This window comes from Felis catus, chromosome A2 (assembly GCF_018350175.1).
Source record: "Felis catus isolate Fca126 chromosome A2, F.catus_Fca126_mat1.0, whole genome shotgun sequence".
Lineage (NCBI taxonomy): Eukaryota > Metazoa > Chordata > Mammalia > Carnivora > Felidae > Felis > Felis catus.
This window is the reverse complement of record NC_058369.1, coordinates 9874492-9887583: the sequence shown is the minus strand read 5'-3', so window position 1 is coordinate 9887583 and position 13092 is coordinate 9874492. Positions and strand designations below refer to the sequence as shown.

Sequence of the window (13092 nt, the reverse complement as noted above, 5' to 3'; positions counted from 1 at the left end):
CTCAGCATGCAGGGCATCTGATCGGCCCTGGACTTCCTGGGTGCTGGTTTTTGCTGCTTTGGGGGTCCAGGGCCCTCAGGGCAAGGGTTTGGAAAGGGCACATGGCTCCAGGCCCTAGGGCACCCCCAACTCCTGGCATGTTCCTCTCTCCCCGCCCCCAGCCTCTCCTGTGCTCCCTGATGCATGCCCAGGGAGCAAGCCCCTGGTGCTTAGAGGTCAGGCCTTTGCTCCCACTCCCCTGGTCCCCCGTTATACCGTGGGGCCACTCTGTGCTGGCGGGCTGCAGTAAATGGGCCACGGGGGTGACACTCGGGATTCCTTCTTTGGTCTGTCTTTCACGGTGGTGCCGGGGGCTTTCTGTTCCCCGCTGCTCCCTGTTCCGGTGGCGGGGAGCCTGTCCCCCAGAGGGTTACTGGGTGATGCTTCCTTCGTCTGTTCTGAGGAAGAGGAGGCTGGCTGTACCTTGTCATTCCACCTGCTGCTCCATTGGCCCCTCCCCCATCCCCTCGCAGTGATTTCCCAGGGTTCCTCCATGACCCTCTCCTGGGTTAGTGTCTCTTTTCATCTAAGGGTGGCCTCTGGGTCACGTGAGCCCATCCCAGGCGCGGCGGCGGGGGTAGGGGAGGTAACTGACACCAGTCAAGGCTGCGGCAAGGTGCCAGGGGCTCCTTCAGAGCCAGAGCAATCCGAGCTGACCAGGGACCCAGGGGGACGCAGGGAGGAGGAGGGGGGGGGTAGGGGGGCGCGCGGGCCAGATCCAACCTGGAGCCCAGGCTGGAAGCCCAACTGAGAGCAACACCACACGCCAGACTTCATGGGCTCTGCCCGAAGGTGTCTTTGGAGGTGATGGGAAGGAAACTTGTTTCCCCGCTCAGGACCAGCCCTCTAGATCCATAAGTGCCTGTCCTCACAGGCTGCCAGCCTCTTGCCCGAAACTCAAGGTGGAAGGAGGGCACTGCGGGCCCTGGCTGCCACGGCAGGAAGGTGAAACTGAGCCGGCCTGCAGGAGACAGGGCTGGCTGAAGGAGGGTCTGCGGCCAGCCTGTCTTCCCTGCTTAGCTCACACTTGGAGCCCTTGGGAGTCCGGGAAGACTTGTGTCCGAAAGAGAGCCTTACAGACGGGGAAGCCAAGGTCAGGGCAGACGAGGGGCCCAGGACCCACGGGCCGCTCCCAAGAGCGCCTGACGGAAGTCATTTCAGGATCAAAGGATCGGGAGGGAGAGAGCCAGACTGCCCCGTCTGTCGTCCGTGAGGACGACAGCTTGTCATCAAGCCTCTGGGGCTTCCCTCAGTCTTCCCCCCCCTCATAGCTCGTGGTCCTGGAGATGTGAGTAGGTCTCAATGGGGAAGTTGCAGGGCCCGGGGAGGAAGTGATGCTCATCAGATTGAGGGACAGGAAACCAGCTGCCACTTCCTGACTATAGACTTGAGGCTGCAGGGCCCTCCCTGGTCTCATGCACATGCCCAGAATGGAGAAAGCAGACAGACAGATGCAGAGGCCCCAACACACACGCACACGCACACGCACACGCACACGCACACGCACACACACGAAGCCCCTTATCCAAATATTAGACTCTGGAATCTCACCTGCTTACTTCATGGTGCAGCCTGGCACCCCCTCCTGGCCTGGCAGATCCGGGGCTCCCAGCCTTGAGGACCATCCCAGACTGTTTCCTGGGGCTTCCCCATCCCCTGGTCTCAGCAGGTCCCCAGGCCTCCCAGCTGCTGAGGGTCCCGCTGAAGGTCCCACTGAAGGCGTTTTCATCGGAGGCCCCGGGCCTAGGAGGTAGCTGGGGCCAGCCCTCCACTCAGTGGCCCACCATGAACTAGGCAAAACCTGTCAGAGGCCTCTTCGGTTGGGTGCCATTCCTTGGGCTGGGCCTGGCTCCCCGTGTCCCACGGAGGGCCAGGTGTGCCAGGACCCTCACGTGACTCAGGGCTTTCTCAGGTTTCTCCCGGGGGCCCATCTCAGTGATGGCTGCCTCCCTCACTGCTCAGGGAAGCCTAAGTGGATACGAGGGAGGACTCTAGCCGGATCTAGGGATTGGTATCTCCTGGAACTGGCTGCAGAGGCAGCTGGCCAAGCAGGCCTGAGGTTGTCCCAGTGTGTGTCCCACGTGTGGCCAATGAGAGGCCTCCCCCAACAACCACCTCCCACATCTGGCCACCACTCCCCCTCCCCCCAATGCATAACACGTTCCTGAGCTCTGCTCCAGACTTGGTCCCTGAGGTTCTCACTGCTCCCTGGCACTGCCCTTCTGCCCTGGCCAGGCTCTTCTCCCAAGCCTGTGTCCCCACATAGCCAAGGCCCAGTTCCCGATGCTCTGGCCCTTCTGGGGTTCCCGTTGACCCCCCCCCTCACTGTTTACCACGGTCCTTGGGGTGTCAGCCCAAGCATGACCCGAGACTCTGGATTCTACGCACGATGTGAGGTTTATGTGGGCACAGATCTGGGCCAGCATCCTGTCTTGCCACTTCCCATCTGGGTGACCTTAAGCAGGTCACTTCCTCTTTCCCTGTCGCTTGCCTTATCTAATAACAGGGGTGATAAAAGTTCTTTCTGTCTCCAGCTACCCGGGAAGACCGTAGCGCAACACTTGGGGCGCTAGAAGCACTATAGGTACCCCTCCTCCTTGCCCACCACCCTCCAGTCCTGCCAGGGACCCCCCGGGGAGGTGGCACTGGCAGCTTAGCTCCTGGTAGCACTTTGGAGGCAGGCAGGCACATATGCGCCCCACCACCCTACCCTGGCTTCTGGAACTGCTGGGACCAAGCCAGGCCACAGGGAGGGGGCAGGATGGATGGTATCCTGACTGGGGCGGGGGGCTCCCAGCCAGCATCCCTCAAGGACAGTTGCCCCCCGTGCCTCTCCCCTTCTCAGCTCCCTTGTTAATCACTCAGCGAGATGTGCATGAAACTCGACCTGCGCCTGCCCGATAGCATCTCCGGGTACCAGCCTCCCTCCTGACTTCATAGCAAAGCCCCGGCCCAGAGAAGGCCCTGCTTGGGCCGTGTCTGCTGGGAGGAGAGTGTTTATTCTAAGAGGGCAGCCGGGAGCTCTGCATCCACCGGGAGGGATTAGCTCCCCAAGGTTGCGGGTAGAAAGCTGCCCACGCACCCTGCTGTTCCCAAAGAGGTGGGCAAGGAGTGAGGACCGTGGGGCAGGTTCCCCTGGATGGACGGGGGCAGGGGCAGGGGCAGGGCGGGGACAGGTGGGCACCATGTTCTACGACTGCCTCTTCTCGGCTGCCTGTCAGCGTGAGTACCTGCCTGCCCACCTCCAAGCCCCCCTGCTGCCCCCGCCCCACCGAGGACAGGGAGGCTGGGACAGTGGAGGGGGGGCGGGGTGGTGCTTGGCCACAGGCTGGCAAGGCCTTCTGAGCTCACTCCTGACCATCTCCTATTCCTGGGAAGCCAAGAGTCCTCTTGAGGAAGGTGGCCCCAGCACCTTGGTCCTTCCAGGGCTGCTGAGACCCTGGGGAAGGGGGTCAGTCACTGGCTGTCCACAAGTCCTATGTGTTGGGGAAACGGATTCAGCCCTCTGGGCCTGAGCATCACGGCTCCTCAGTCACCCCTCCTGGTCTAGCGTTGGGACGAGGAGGGGTGGGGTGGGGTGGGGCTGCTTCTGCATGTCAAGGGCCACAGGTCCTTAAGGCTTATCCCAAAATGTGCACTGTCAGGGCCTGCCAGGAGACAGGCAGGATCTTGGAGAGACCCCGCTCTGTCAGAGGATCAGCTTCAGGCCACTTCATCCCCTCCTGATGGGCTCAGGCTCAGGGTTGACAGGGACAGCAGGCGGAGCTGACCCAGTGACCCTTCCTCACAGAAGGCGCCATGCGGGCCAGTGAGACTGTATCAGAAGCCAGCCCGGGCTCCACAGCCAGCCAGACCGGAGTCCCCACTCAGGTGGTTCAGCAGGTGCAGGGCACCCAGCAGGTAGGACGCACTCCCCTCCCCCCCCAGGGGGCAGGGCGGGAGGGCACACGAGAGGGGCACTGGTGACGGTGGCCACAGGTACTTGGCCTCCCCTCCCACCCTGCTGCCAGAGCCATCTGCTCACCTGTTCTTAGCAAGACGTTCGCTTCAGCCACCACCCCCGCCCCGCCCTGGGGAAGCCCGCATGGCTCAGGTCCTTACTCCCTGCCCCTACAGCGTCTGCTGGTCCAGACAAGCGTGCAGGCCAAGCCGGGCCACGTGTCTCCCCTCCAGCTCACCAACATCTCAGTGCCCCAGCAGGTAAGGCTGCCACACCAGGCCCGGCCTCCCCCTGGGTTGCAGAGCCAGTTCCTGGTGGCCTGCTCAGATGTGCCTTCACCAGCATCAAGGACCTAGGCCCCATCCAGGGGGATGACCGCCGCCTCCAGCCAGTGAGACGGTGGCAGTCAGGGCCCGTTGGGGAAGGAGTTGCTGCACGAGACATCTTAATAGACAGCCGAGGAGTAGCAGTAAGGAAGGTGGCTTTCAGGCCCGGCCCCGATATCTCAAAGCAGAGAACCCAATGCCAGTTAGGAGCCAAGCGCCCGTAGCCAGCACGGGGACCGTGAGTACATGGTGGCCTGTCCCCCAGAAGGCTGCCGGCGGTGTGACGGGGCTCCGCCCAGAACACGGGCTTCAAGGGTGAGAGCATATTGCGCATGGCCTGTGGAGCCGGGCTCCCTAGACGTCAACCCTGGCTCGGCCACTTACCGGTTCCAGGGCCTCAGGCGAGCGCTTTCGCCGTCCCAAGCCTCGCTGTCACCGTGTGTGCGGTGGGGGTAGTAACAGCGCTGCCCGGGGGCCGTCGGGGCAGTTTTGTGAGCTGACGGGTGAGCACCACCAGGACATCGCCTGGTGTGGCGCAGATGCTCGCGGGAACCGGACGGGCTGTTGTGAGTGAACTGTGGTCCTTTTTCCTCCTGGTTCTAGGCTCTCCCCACGCAGCGTCTGGTGGTGCAGAGCACGGCCCCAGGCGGCAAGGGTGGCCAGGTTTCCCTGACAGTGCATGGCACCCAGCAGGTGCACTCGCCCCCTGAGGTAGGTGGTGGCCCCATCAGTTGCCCTCTCTGTACCTCTCTCCCCGGGTTGGGCATGTACCCCCAGAGTATACTTGGAGGGGTCTCTGCGCCCCCAAGCCCACTCGCTCCTCCAAAGTCCTTATTGAGCCCGGGTCGGGTGGCTTGGCTGCCTGACTCATGGCCCTGCCAGCTCTGAGCTGCTTCCCACCCCAGGCTGAGATGGGCCTCGCAGCTCCACATCAGGACCCCGCGTCCCAGGAAGCAAAGCGGGTCCCCCTGCGCCCCTCAGGGCTGGTAGAGGCTCTTCCCCAGACTACAGGGTAGATTCTGGGGACCCCCTAAGCACTAATGAGTGTGTTGGAGGCAGGCAGACCACGGGTGGCTGGGAGCATAGGTGGCAGCATCAGGAGCTTGGGGTCAGACCCCCAGCTCAGCCATTTCTCCTGGGGGACTCTGGCCAGGCCCCTGGAGCCTCCTGAGCCCAGTGTTTTCTGTGTAAAACAGCTAATAATACCAAGTGCCGTCAGCTCCGTGTGGCCACAGCATGGCCCAGAGCTAACAGGGACTCTGTCACCAGTCTGCCTGGGGTCAGTGCCCGGTGCCACCACTCAGCTGTGTGGCCTTGGGACATCCCTTCCCATCTGGAAAGTGGGGCTTGCCTCACCTACCCCTCCTCACCTCAAGGCGGCAGTCCCTCTGATTTCGGAGGCACAGGTGTCCTCTGAGCTGAGGCCATCTGGGCTGCAGAGGGTGGGTCCCCCCACCAGCACCTCTGAGCCGAACCCTTAGCCTTGCCTGGGAGTGAGCGGGGCTACGGCAGGGACTAGGCATTTGGATTCATGACACGCGGCCAGTTACCAGCCTAGGAGACTGAGACCTCTGTAGACTGCCACCCTCCCCAAGTAGCTCTTGGGACAGCCCTCCTGAGAAGGGTTTTCCAGGGCCTGGGTGCCCAGACTACGCTCCCGTGTCTCCTTCCCTCGCAGCGGTCGCCGGGGCAGGCAAACAGCTCCTCCAGCAAGACGGCTGGGGCCCCCGCGGGTGCAGTGCCGCAGCAGCTGCAGGTCTGTGGCGTTCAGCAGAGTGTCCCCGTCACCCAAGAGGTGCCAGGCCAAGGCGGGCGGTGGCTGGGGCAGGGGGTCCTGGCCAGGCAGCCTCTGCGGCCTCCTTGGCTGTCTGGGAGAGCTGCGGTCGGGAAGGTGTGTGGGAGCCAAGCAGGTAGGGGTGCATCCTCAGCCGGCCCCCGGGGGCCTCTGGCAAGCACCTCTGCTCTCCTTCAGACACGGCATCCTTATCTGCATAATGGCTTCTGCCCTGGGAGTCTGGGGGCAGGGTGGCCGGGGTTGCTGGGGGATGAGATGTGGTCCTCACAGGTGGCACCTAACACTGAATGGGCGCTGGAAACAGCTTTGAGAAACAGCCTTGCCTCTTTGGGCCCACTCGCCGGGAGGAAGCCCCGAGGCCAAGTCCAGGCTTACCCCTAAGGAGCTCAGGGAGAGGCCCGCCTTTGGGAGGAGGCTATGCTCTGAGCTGCTGGAGCAGGTTAAGTGGCAAGGGTCGTCTGCCATCTGGTTGTCATCACTCACGTTGCGGGGTCCCAAACCCCTCGCAAAACCAGATGAAAGGCACAGACCTCCCCCAGAGGAAAAGCAGAAACCCCATCCCGAAGGATTCGCAGATGTCCTGCCGAGCACCACGCACCCTCTGAACCTCCAGGCCCGGGTCCGAGTCCTAATCCACCACTCGGCACCCCACCCCACCCCCAGCCTCTGCCCCTCGCTCTGTGCCCTGAGGGCGATGTCAATATTCCTGCGGTGGCGTGAAAGTAAGGACGAGGAGGCATGGCGGATGTGGGGGTGTGCGATAACTCATGTCCAGAGTAGGGGTGGGTGGCAAGGACTCCCGCAGTCAGTCCCAAGTTCAACTTCAGTGCTGCCACTTCCTGTCAGCCTCACTTTGATGAGCCCCCGTTCACGCCTCTACCTGAACGCCCGGGGTCAATGCGGTCCTGAATCTCAAAGGCACTTGGTGCAGGGCCGGCTGGGAAGAGCTGGAGAGTGGTGGCCTCTTTCTCACCGGGCTGCTGTGAGGCTTACAGGAGTTCATGTGGGCACGGGGTGGGTGCTCAGGGATGGGTGGGCCTTTGGTCGCCACGGTCACCACAGTCTGACTTGCCTTTTCCATCCCAGAGGTCCGTGGTCCAAGCCACTCCACAGGCGCCCAAAGCCGGCCCCGTGCAGCAACTTACGGTGCAGGGGCTCCAGCCAGTTCACGTGGCTCAAGAGGTGCGTGTCTTCTCCACTTACCTCTGGGCAAACTGGGACTGGGACTGGGGAGGCCCGGAGGGGTGGGTGCGGGCCCATCAGGCTGCAGGGAGGGAATGGGGCGGGGCGGGGGGCTCGGGGGCGGGGTGGGGGGGTCGGGGGGGGGGAGTTCCTCAAGGGCTTGGGCTGCGGGCTGTAGACTCTGTCTTGGAGCCTCCCCTCTCCCCGGCACCTGGCGGTTCAAGGGCCCAGGTTTTGCTAAGAGAGAGATCTGGATTCTCCCCTCCCTGAGGCACCGGGCGGGATCTTCTGTGGGGTTGCCGCGTGGGCTCAGCGACCCGGTGGGCGGCGGAGGCCTAGAGCCCCGCCCGCGGCCGCTCCCGGTGACCCCCCAGTGTCTCTGTTTGTCCTCCAGAGCTCAGGCAGTCAGTTTCCCGCTAGGAAGGCAGAGCAGCAGGAGCCCCGGCCCACGCCGCCGCCGGAGCCGCCGCCCCGGCCACCCACGCCCGGGCCCCGGCCGAGCGCGCTGGCCCCGGAGCCGCCGCCGCTCCCGCCCGCGTGCAGGGGCGAGGTCCGGCAGCTAGGCAGCCCCCAGCCGCCGCCGCCCCATTACGAGCCGGGCGCCGAGCAGTGGGTGGAGCTGGTGGGCGTGATGCCCCCGCACCTGCTCCTGCCGCAGCAGAAAGTGGTCTTCGAGCCACTGCCCGGGCTCCCGGCCCGAGCCAGCCCCGACCAGAGGGTCAGGATCCAGAGAGTCCCCCAGGTGCTAGTGTTCGGCACGGCCGCCACGGCCCTCAAAGTAGGTGGCCGACGCACGGGCGGGGGGCATCGGGCGGGCGGGGGCGGGATCCGCCGGCCCCGGCCGGCGCCCGGCCCCAGGCTGCCCGCCTGGCCCTGCTGGCCCTGAAGACCCCACCTCCGCCCGGCCAGTGTGGGGACCCACCTCCGGCCCCACCCCCACCCCCACCCGCACCCCCAAGACTGGCGGTCCCAGGTCCCAGGCTCCACTCCAACAGACGGGCGGGGGGTGGGGGTGGGGAATTCAGGCCCCGCCCCCCAAACCTTGTCAGTAATTCCAGGTTGTGTCCCGCCAACCGGAGCCCCACCCCTGGCCTCTGGCTCCTCCCCTGACATCCTGTACTTAGTTTCCAGGCCCCGCCCCTACAGACCGGGATCCTTCCCTTGATGCAGGCTCCACCCCTGAGGCCCTGTTTGTATGTGGTTTTCAGGCTCCAGCTTTGGCTTTAGCTCTAGTGACAGCCTTGTCCCAGTGCTTGGCTCTACTTGTGGGGTCCAGCTTTCACGCTCGGAGTAGGACTCCGGGGTCTCCTCAGCCCGCCTCACGTCAGGCCCCATCCTTGCCGTCATTAGCCTAAGCACAGAGTCCTGGCTTCTGACATAGCTCCACCCGATTCCCAGCCCTGACCGAGGCCACAACCCCTGGGCCTCTGACCCCTGGCCCTGTCCAGGGTGTGTTCAGAAAGTCCAGAAATGCAGCCTCCCCGCCGGGGAGCCAGGTGTCCTTGCGAGCTTGGACAGCTACCAGCCCTTTAGAGACAGAGACAGGCAGAGGAACCGCCCCACCCCTGACCTCCTGTGTGCCCTTCCTCCCACACCAGGTGCAGCAGCTCCAGCAGGTGCCCGTCCCACACGTGTACTCCAGCCAAGTGCAGTATGTGGAGGGTGGTGACGCCAGCTACACGGCCAGTGCCATGTGAGTGGGCGCGGGGGGGGGGGGGGGGCGGGGCCTAGGTCGGCTCAGGACCCTGCTGGGACTTGAGGCCTGAGAGTCCCTGCCCCTAGCCGACCAGCCAGCCTTCGAGGCCTCAGGTGACAGGTGATAGGTGCTTCCCCAGGATAACCAGCAGCCATCAGGCCGGGGCAAAGCAGAGGGGGCCCTCGCAGGTTGGGAAAGGCATCCCAGTATAACTTAAGACCTTGGGGTCAGATGGGCCTGGTTTTTAGAAAAGAAAAAAAGAAAATTTAATTTTTATAAGACAAACTGAATGAATTAGTAGGGAATGTTAAAGAAAAAGAAATCTTCCCTGTTGACCCCCAAGCTTGCTCCAAAGGCAGTGCTGTGACCAGTTTCTTTGTTTCCTCCTAGAGACACCCTGAGAATAGAAACTAGCCCCTTTTTTGTTCAGATACAGGCAGAATGTTCTGTCCTTTGTTTCTTCCCAGTTGTGTGTCTCAAAGCTCTTCCCTGTTTCTCTGACCGGGTCCCAGTCACCCTGTTTAACAGCTGCATAATACTCCACGGTGCAGACATAGCGTGAACGATGTAGCCGGTGCCCGCCCGGCCGACACTTGGGGGCCCTCCTCTCCCTGCTGTCGCGTGCCCTGCAGCATTATCAGCACCTGCCACGTCAGGCACATGCCATGCCCGAGGCCTGCCCGAGCCTCCGCTCTGGCTCACTCTTGTCCGCGAGACCCCTCACACCACCTTCGCTCTCTCCTCCTTCACAGTAATAGTTCCAGGATCTCGGTGATCGTCGGTTTAATTGTCGGAAGCTTCATTCGGTTTTCTTTGCATTGTGTCTGACCTTTTTTCTTACATCCCCCACCCACCTGTCCCATAAGGGTGTGATGCTGGGGATTAGCTCATAGAGCAACTCAGTCCCTGGATCGTGGTGCTGTGGCCTATCCCAGGGGGCTTGACCCTGGCACCTGAGTCATGGTCGACAGCCTCCAGCTACCTCATGGTTCCGTTGACTTATTTCCCATGCTGCCGGTCTCTTAGCCACGCAATTAACCAGAGTGGGTAGGGACCATACAGGGCATTCCGGAAAGAAGAGTGGCCCCCATAGGGCCCCCAGAAAGTAGAACTGAGGCATAAGCCCAGGCCTTGTGGTGCCGGGCTGGCTCCTTCTGCCTCCCCTGGTAGTGTCTGTCCTAGCTTCTGTTTGAATTCTCCCCTCCGTGGTTATCACGTGTGGGATCACACGTAGCCCATCACCGCCATCGGATTCTGGTGAAATTGTTAGTAGCACTGTGTCCCCTGCCTGTCTCTTGCAGTGGATTTTAACCGGCTTCCCAGCCCTTTGCCAGCCTGGACCCCCTCCCTGGCCAAAGCCACAGTCCCTGCACCTCTGGCTCTGGCTCTGTCCAGAGATGCACACATTCATTCAATCATGCAGCAAATTGCTGCCAGAGCAACATTTTTCGAGCACGTGTGGCTCCAGATGTGGGGTGGGGTGGGGTGCTGGGCTGGGCTGGCTGTGGTCCCTGCCTGGGGATGGGGTGGAGGGCACTTGCTGGTGCCACCCAGTGCCACTTCAGTAGACGTGGACCAGGATGCCGCAGTCAAGAGCTGCCTCTTGGTGTCCAACAGGTAGGGCGCCCACTTGGGGTGACCAGCCTCCCCCCCTCCCCCCCCCCCCGCCCGCCTTCTCCTTGCTGCCCTGGAGGCCTGCAAGTCTCCTTCCCCAGCTTCCTTCAGGAGCCTGTTACAACAGAGCCTTCTGCGGCGGGTCCCATCTGGCCGGCCTTGCTCGCTTTCTGGATTTTTAAAATTTGATGTTGTTTTGAATCACTAATAAGTTAAGAGGACTCAGAAACCAAAACTGTGTCCAACGATGTCTTGTGAGATGCCTACTCCCCATCCATGGGGCCTCCACCCGCATGATGCAGACATAGATAGGAAATGGGGCACAGTCTCCCCCCTGTTCCGGAAACCCCATCCTTACCTTTCCCCACCTCTTTCGTTCACCTGAAAAAATGTTCTGGAGCTTCTTCTTTGGCAGGATCTTCCTCTCTCTTACCCTTTCTTAGGATTCTGTCACCTTTCACTTAACTGTCCTCCAAAGAGGGACCCCAGTTGTTTTTGCTCTCTTGCTATGAACTGCAGCCTTGAGCCCCCGCGTCATCTGACGCGGGTCCTGGGACGGCTGGAGGAGAACGCTCCTCTGCCTCAAAAGGGACATGCTCTGCCCTCCAGAAGTCGTCGCTGAATGGCCCCCCAGGGTGGCCACTGGATTGAAGGGAGGCCACCTCCCCTTTCTCCAGCCCCCTCTTCCCGTCTCATTTACTACCTGGGCACGGACCACGTTCTGCAATGCCCTTGATTCACCTCTGTGCTTGCTTCTCCTCTGGCTTCCCGGCGACAACGTGAACTCCCCCGGGCAGGGCTTTTTCTGTCTTACCCACTGTTGGGTCTGTAGTGCCTACAACAGTGTCCAGCGTACAGTAGGTGCTCGATGAGTTGGTTTTTTTGTTTTGTTTTGTTCTGTTTTGTTTTTAATTGAGTGAAGTGTGTGCCCTATTCCAAGTGACCTAGCCATTCTGTCTTGGCTTCTTCACATCTGAGGTGTGGGCTCCCATGCCAGGGGCCGTTCTGATGATTACATGGAAAATTGCGCCCCATCAGGCACTCGCTCAGAGTGGTGCCTGGTCCGGCATGGGTAAACGTTGGCGGCCTCTGGCTCCCATCCTGGGAGGGCCCCGGCGCCACAGGAGCCCCCTCGCCCCGCCCCTCGGCTGCCCAGCTCCTGCCCGCTGACTCCTGCCTCTGCTTCCCTCTCAGCCGCTCCAGTACCTACCCCTACCCGGAGACGCCGCTGTACACGCAGACAGCGGGCGCAAGCTACTACGAAGCTGCAGGCACAGCTGCGCAGGTCAGCACGCCCGCTACCTCCCAGGCGGTGGCCAGCAGCGGCTCTGTGCCCATGTACGTGTCCGGGAGCCAGGTCGTCACCAGCTCCGCCAGCAGCGCGGGTGGAGCCAGCGGCGGCGCCGGCGGCACCGGCGGCACCGGCGGTGGCGGGGGCGGCGGCGGCGGCGGGGGCGGTGGCGGCGGCGGCAGTGCCGGCGGCGGCAGCGGAGCAGGCACCTATGTGATCCAGGGCGGCTACATGCTGGGCAGCGCCAGCCAGTCCTACTCCCACACCACGCGTGCCTCGCCAGCCACCGTGAGTGCCGACTGGGGCCCCAGAAAAGGCATGCAGGGCCGGGGGCGGGGGGAGGTGCTGGGCGCCGGCGGTGGGTGGTCACTGGTCGCCGGCAGCAGGAGTCTTCGCACCCTTGCCCCGGAGTCCTCAGATGAAGATGTCCGGGGATCAGATCCTGGCTGTGTAGCCTCAGACAAGTTACTCAGCCTTTCAGGGCCTCAGCTCATATGCATGAGGCTGTTAGACCAGGGCCCCAAGAAGTGTTGTCTCCTGTGATCAGAACTGATGATGGCAGGGGTATAGCAAGGGGAGGGAGAGGCAGGCACCAGCATGGGGGGAGCTGCCCTGAGCAAGGCACTTTGTCCATCTAGAAGGCGACAAGAAAACCTCTCTCTGCCCAGAGGTGGGCTGTATGGAGTCACTTGGGCCGGGCCTCTCACTAGCTCTGTGACTGTGGTTGGATCAGGGCCTAGTAGTCTCAGGGTGGTCCTTGTCCTCTTGGAAGTTGGGGTCTGGAGTGATTTTTTATATTTTTATTTTTATTTTTTAATATTTATTTAGTTTTGAGAGAGAGAGAGAGAGCAGGGCAGGGCAGGGGCAGAGAGAGAGGGAGGGAGACAGAGGATCTGAAGCAGGCTCTGAGCTGTCAGCACAGAGCCCAATGCAGAGCTTGAACTCAAGAACCGTGAGATCATGACCTGAGCCGAAGTCAGGCGCTTCGCCCACCGAGCCACCCAGGTGCCCCCGGGGGTCTGGAGCGATTTTAAATACCGCCCCTTGGGGGGCGCCTGGGTGGCTCAGTCGGTTGAGCGTCCAACTTCGGTTCAGGTCGTGATCTCACCGTTCGTGAGTTCAAGCCCTACGTCGGGCTCTGTGCGGAAAGCTCTCGGAGCCTGGAGCCTGCTTCAGATTCCGTGTCTCCCTCTCTCTCTGCCCCTCCCC

At 62.3% G+C, this 13092-nt stretch overlaps 1 protein-coding gene across 16 annotated transcripts in view; it reads left to right on the top strand.

Annotated features, from left to right (window-relative positions):
* RFX1 (regulatory factor X1) overlaps positions 1-13092 on the top strand; it is a 32347-nt gene that overhangs the window by 11239 nt on the left and 8016 nt on the right. For 9 of the 16 annotated variants that reach the window (XM_045046837.1, XM_023246195.2, XM_045046809.1 and 6 more), the window contains 8 exons: positions 3830-3939; positions 4156-4239; positions 4909-5016; positions 5984-6100; positions 7187-7282; positions 7677-8060; positions 8881-8975; positions 11787-12171. In XM_045046837.1, coding sequence (XP_044902772.1) covers positions 3838-3939; positions 4156-4239; positions 4909-5016; positions 5984-6100; positions 7187-7282; positions 7677-8060; positions 8881-8975; positions 11787-12171 — 1371 coding nt within the window. In that variant the 5' untranslated portion in view covers positions 3830-3837. The remainder of the gene's footprint in view (positions 1-3829; positions 3940-4155; positions 4240-4908; positions 5017-5983; positions 6101-7186; positions 7283-7676; positions 8061-8880; positions 8976-11786; positions 12172-13092) is intronic. The other 7 variants (XM_023246191.2, XM_045046812.1, XM_045046813.1 and 4 more) reach the window with 7 other exon arrangements.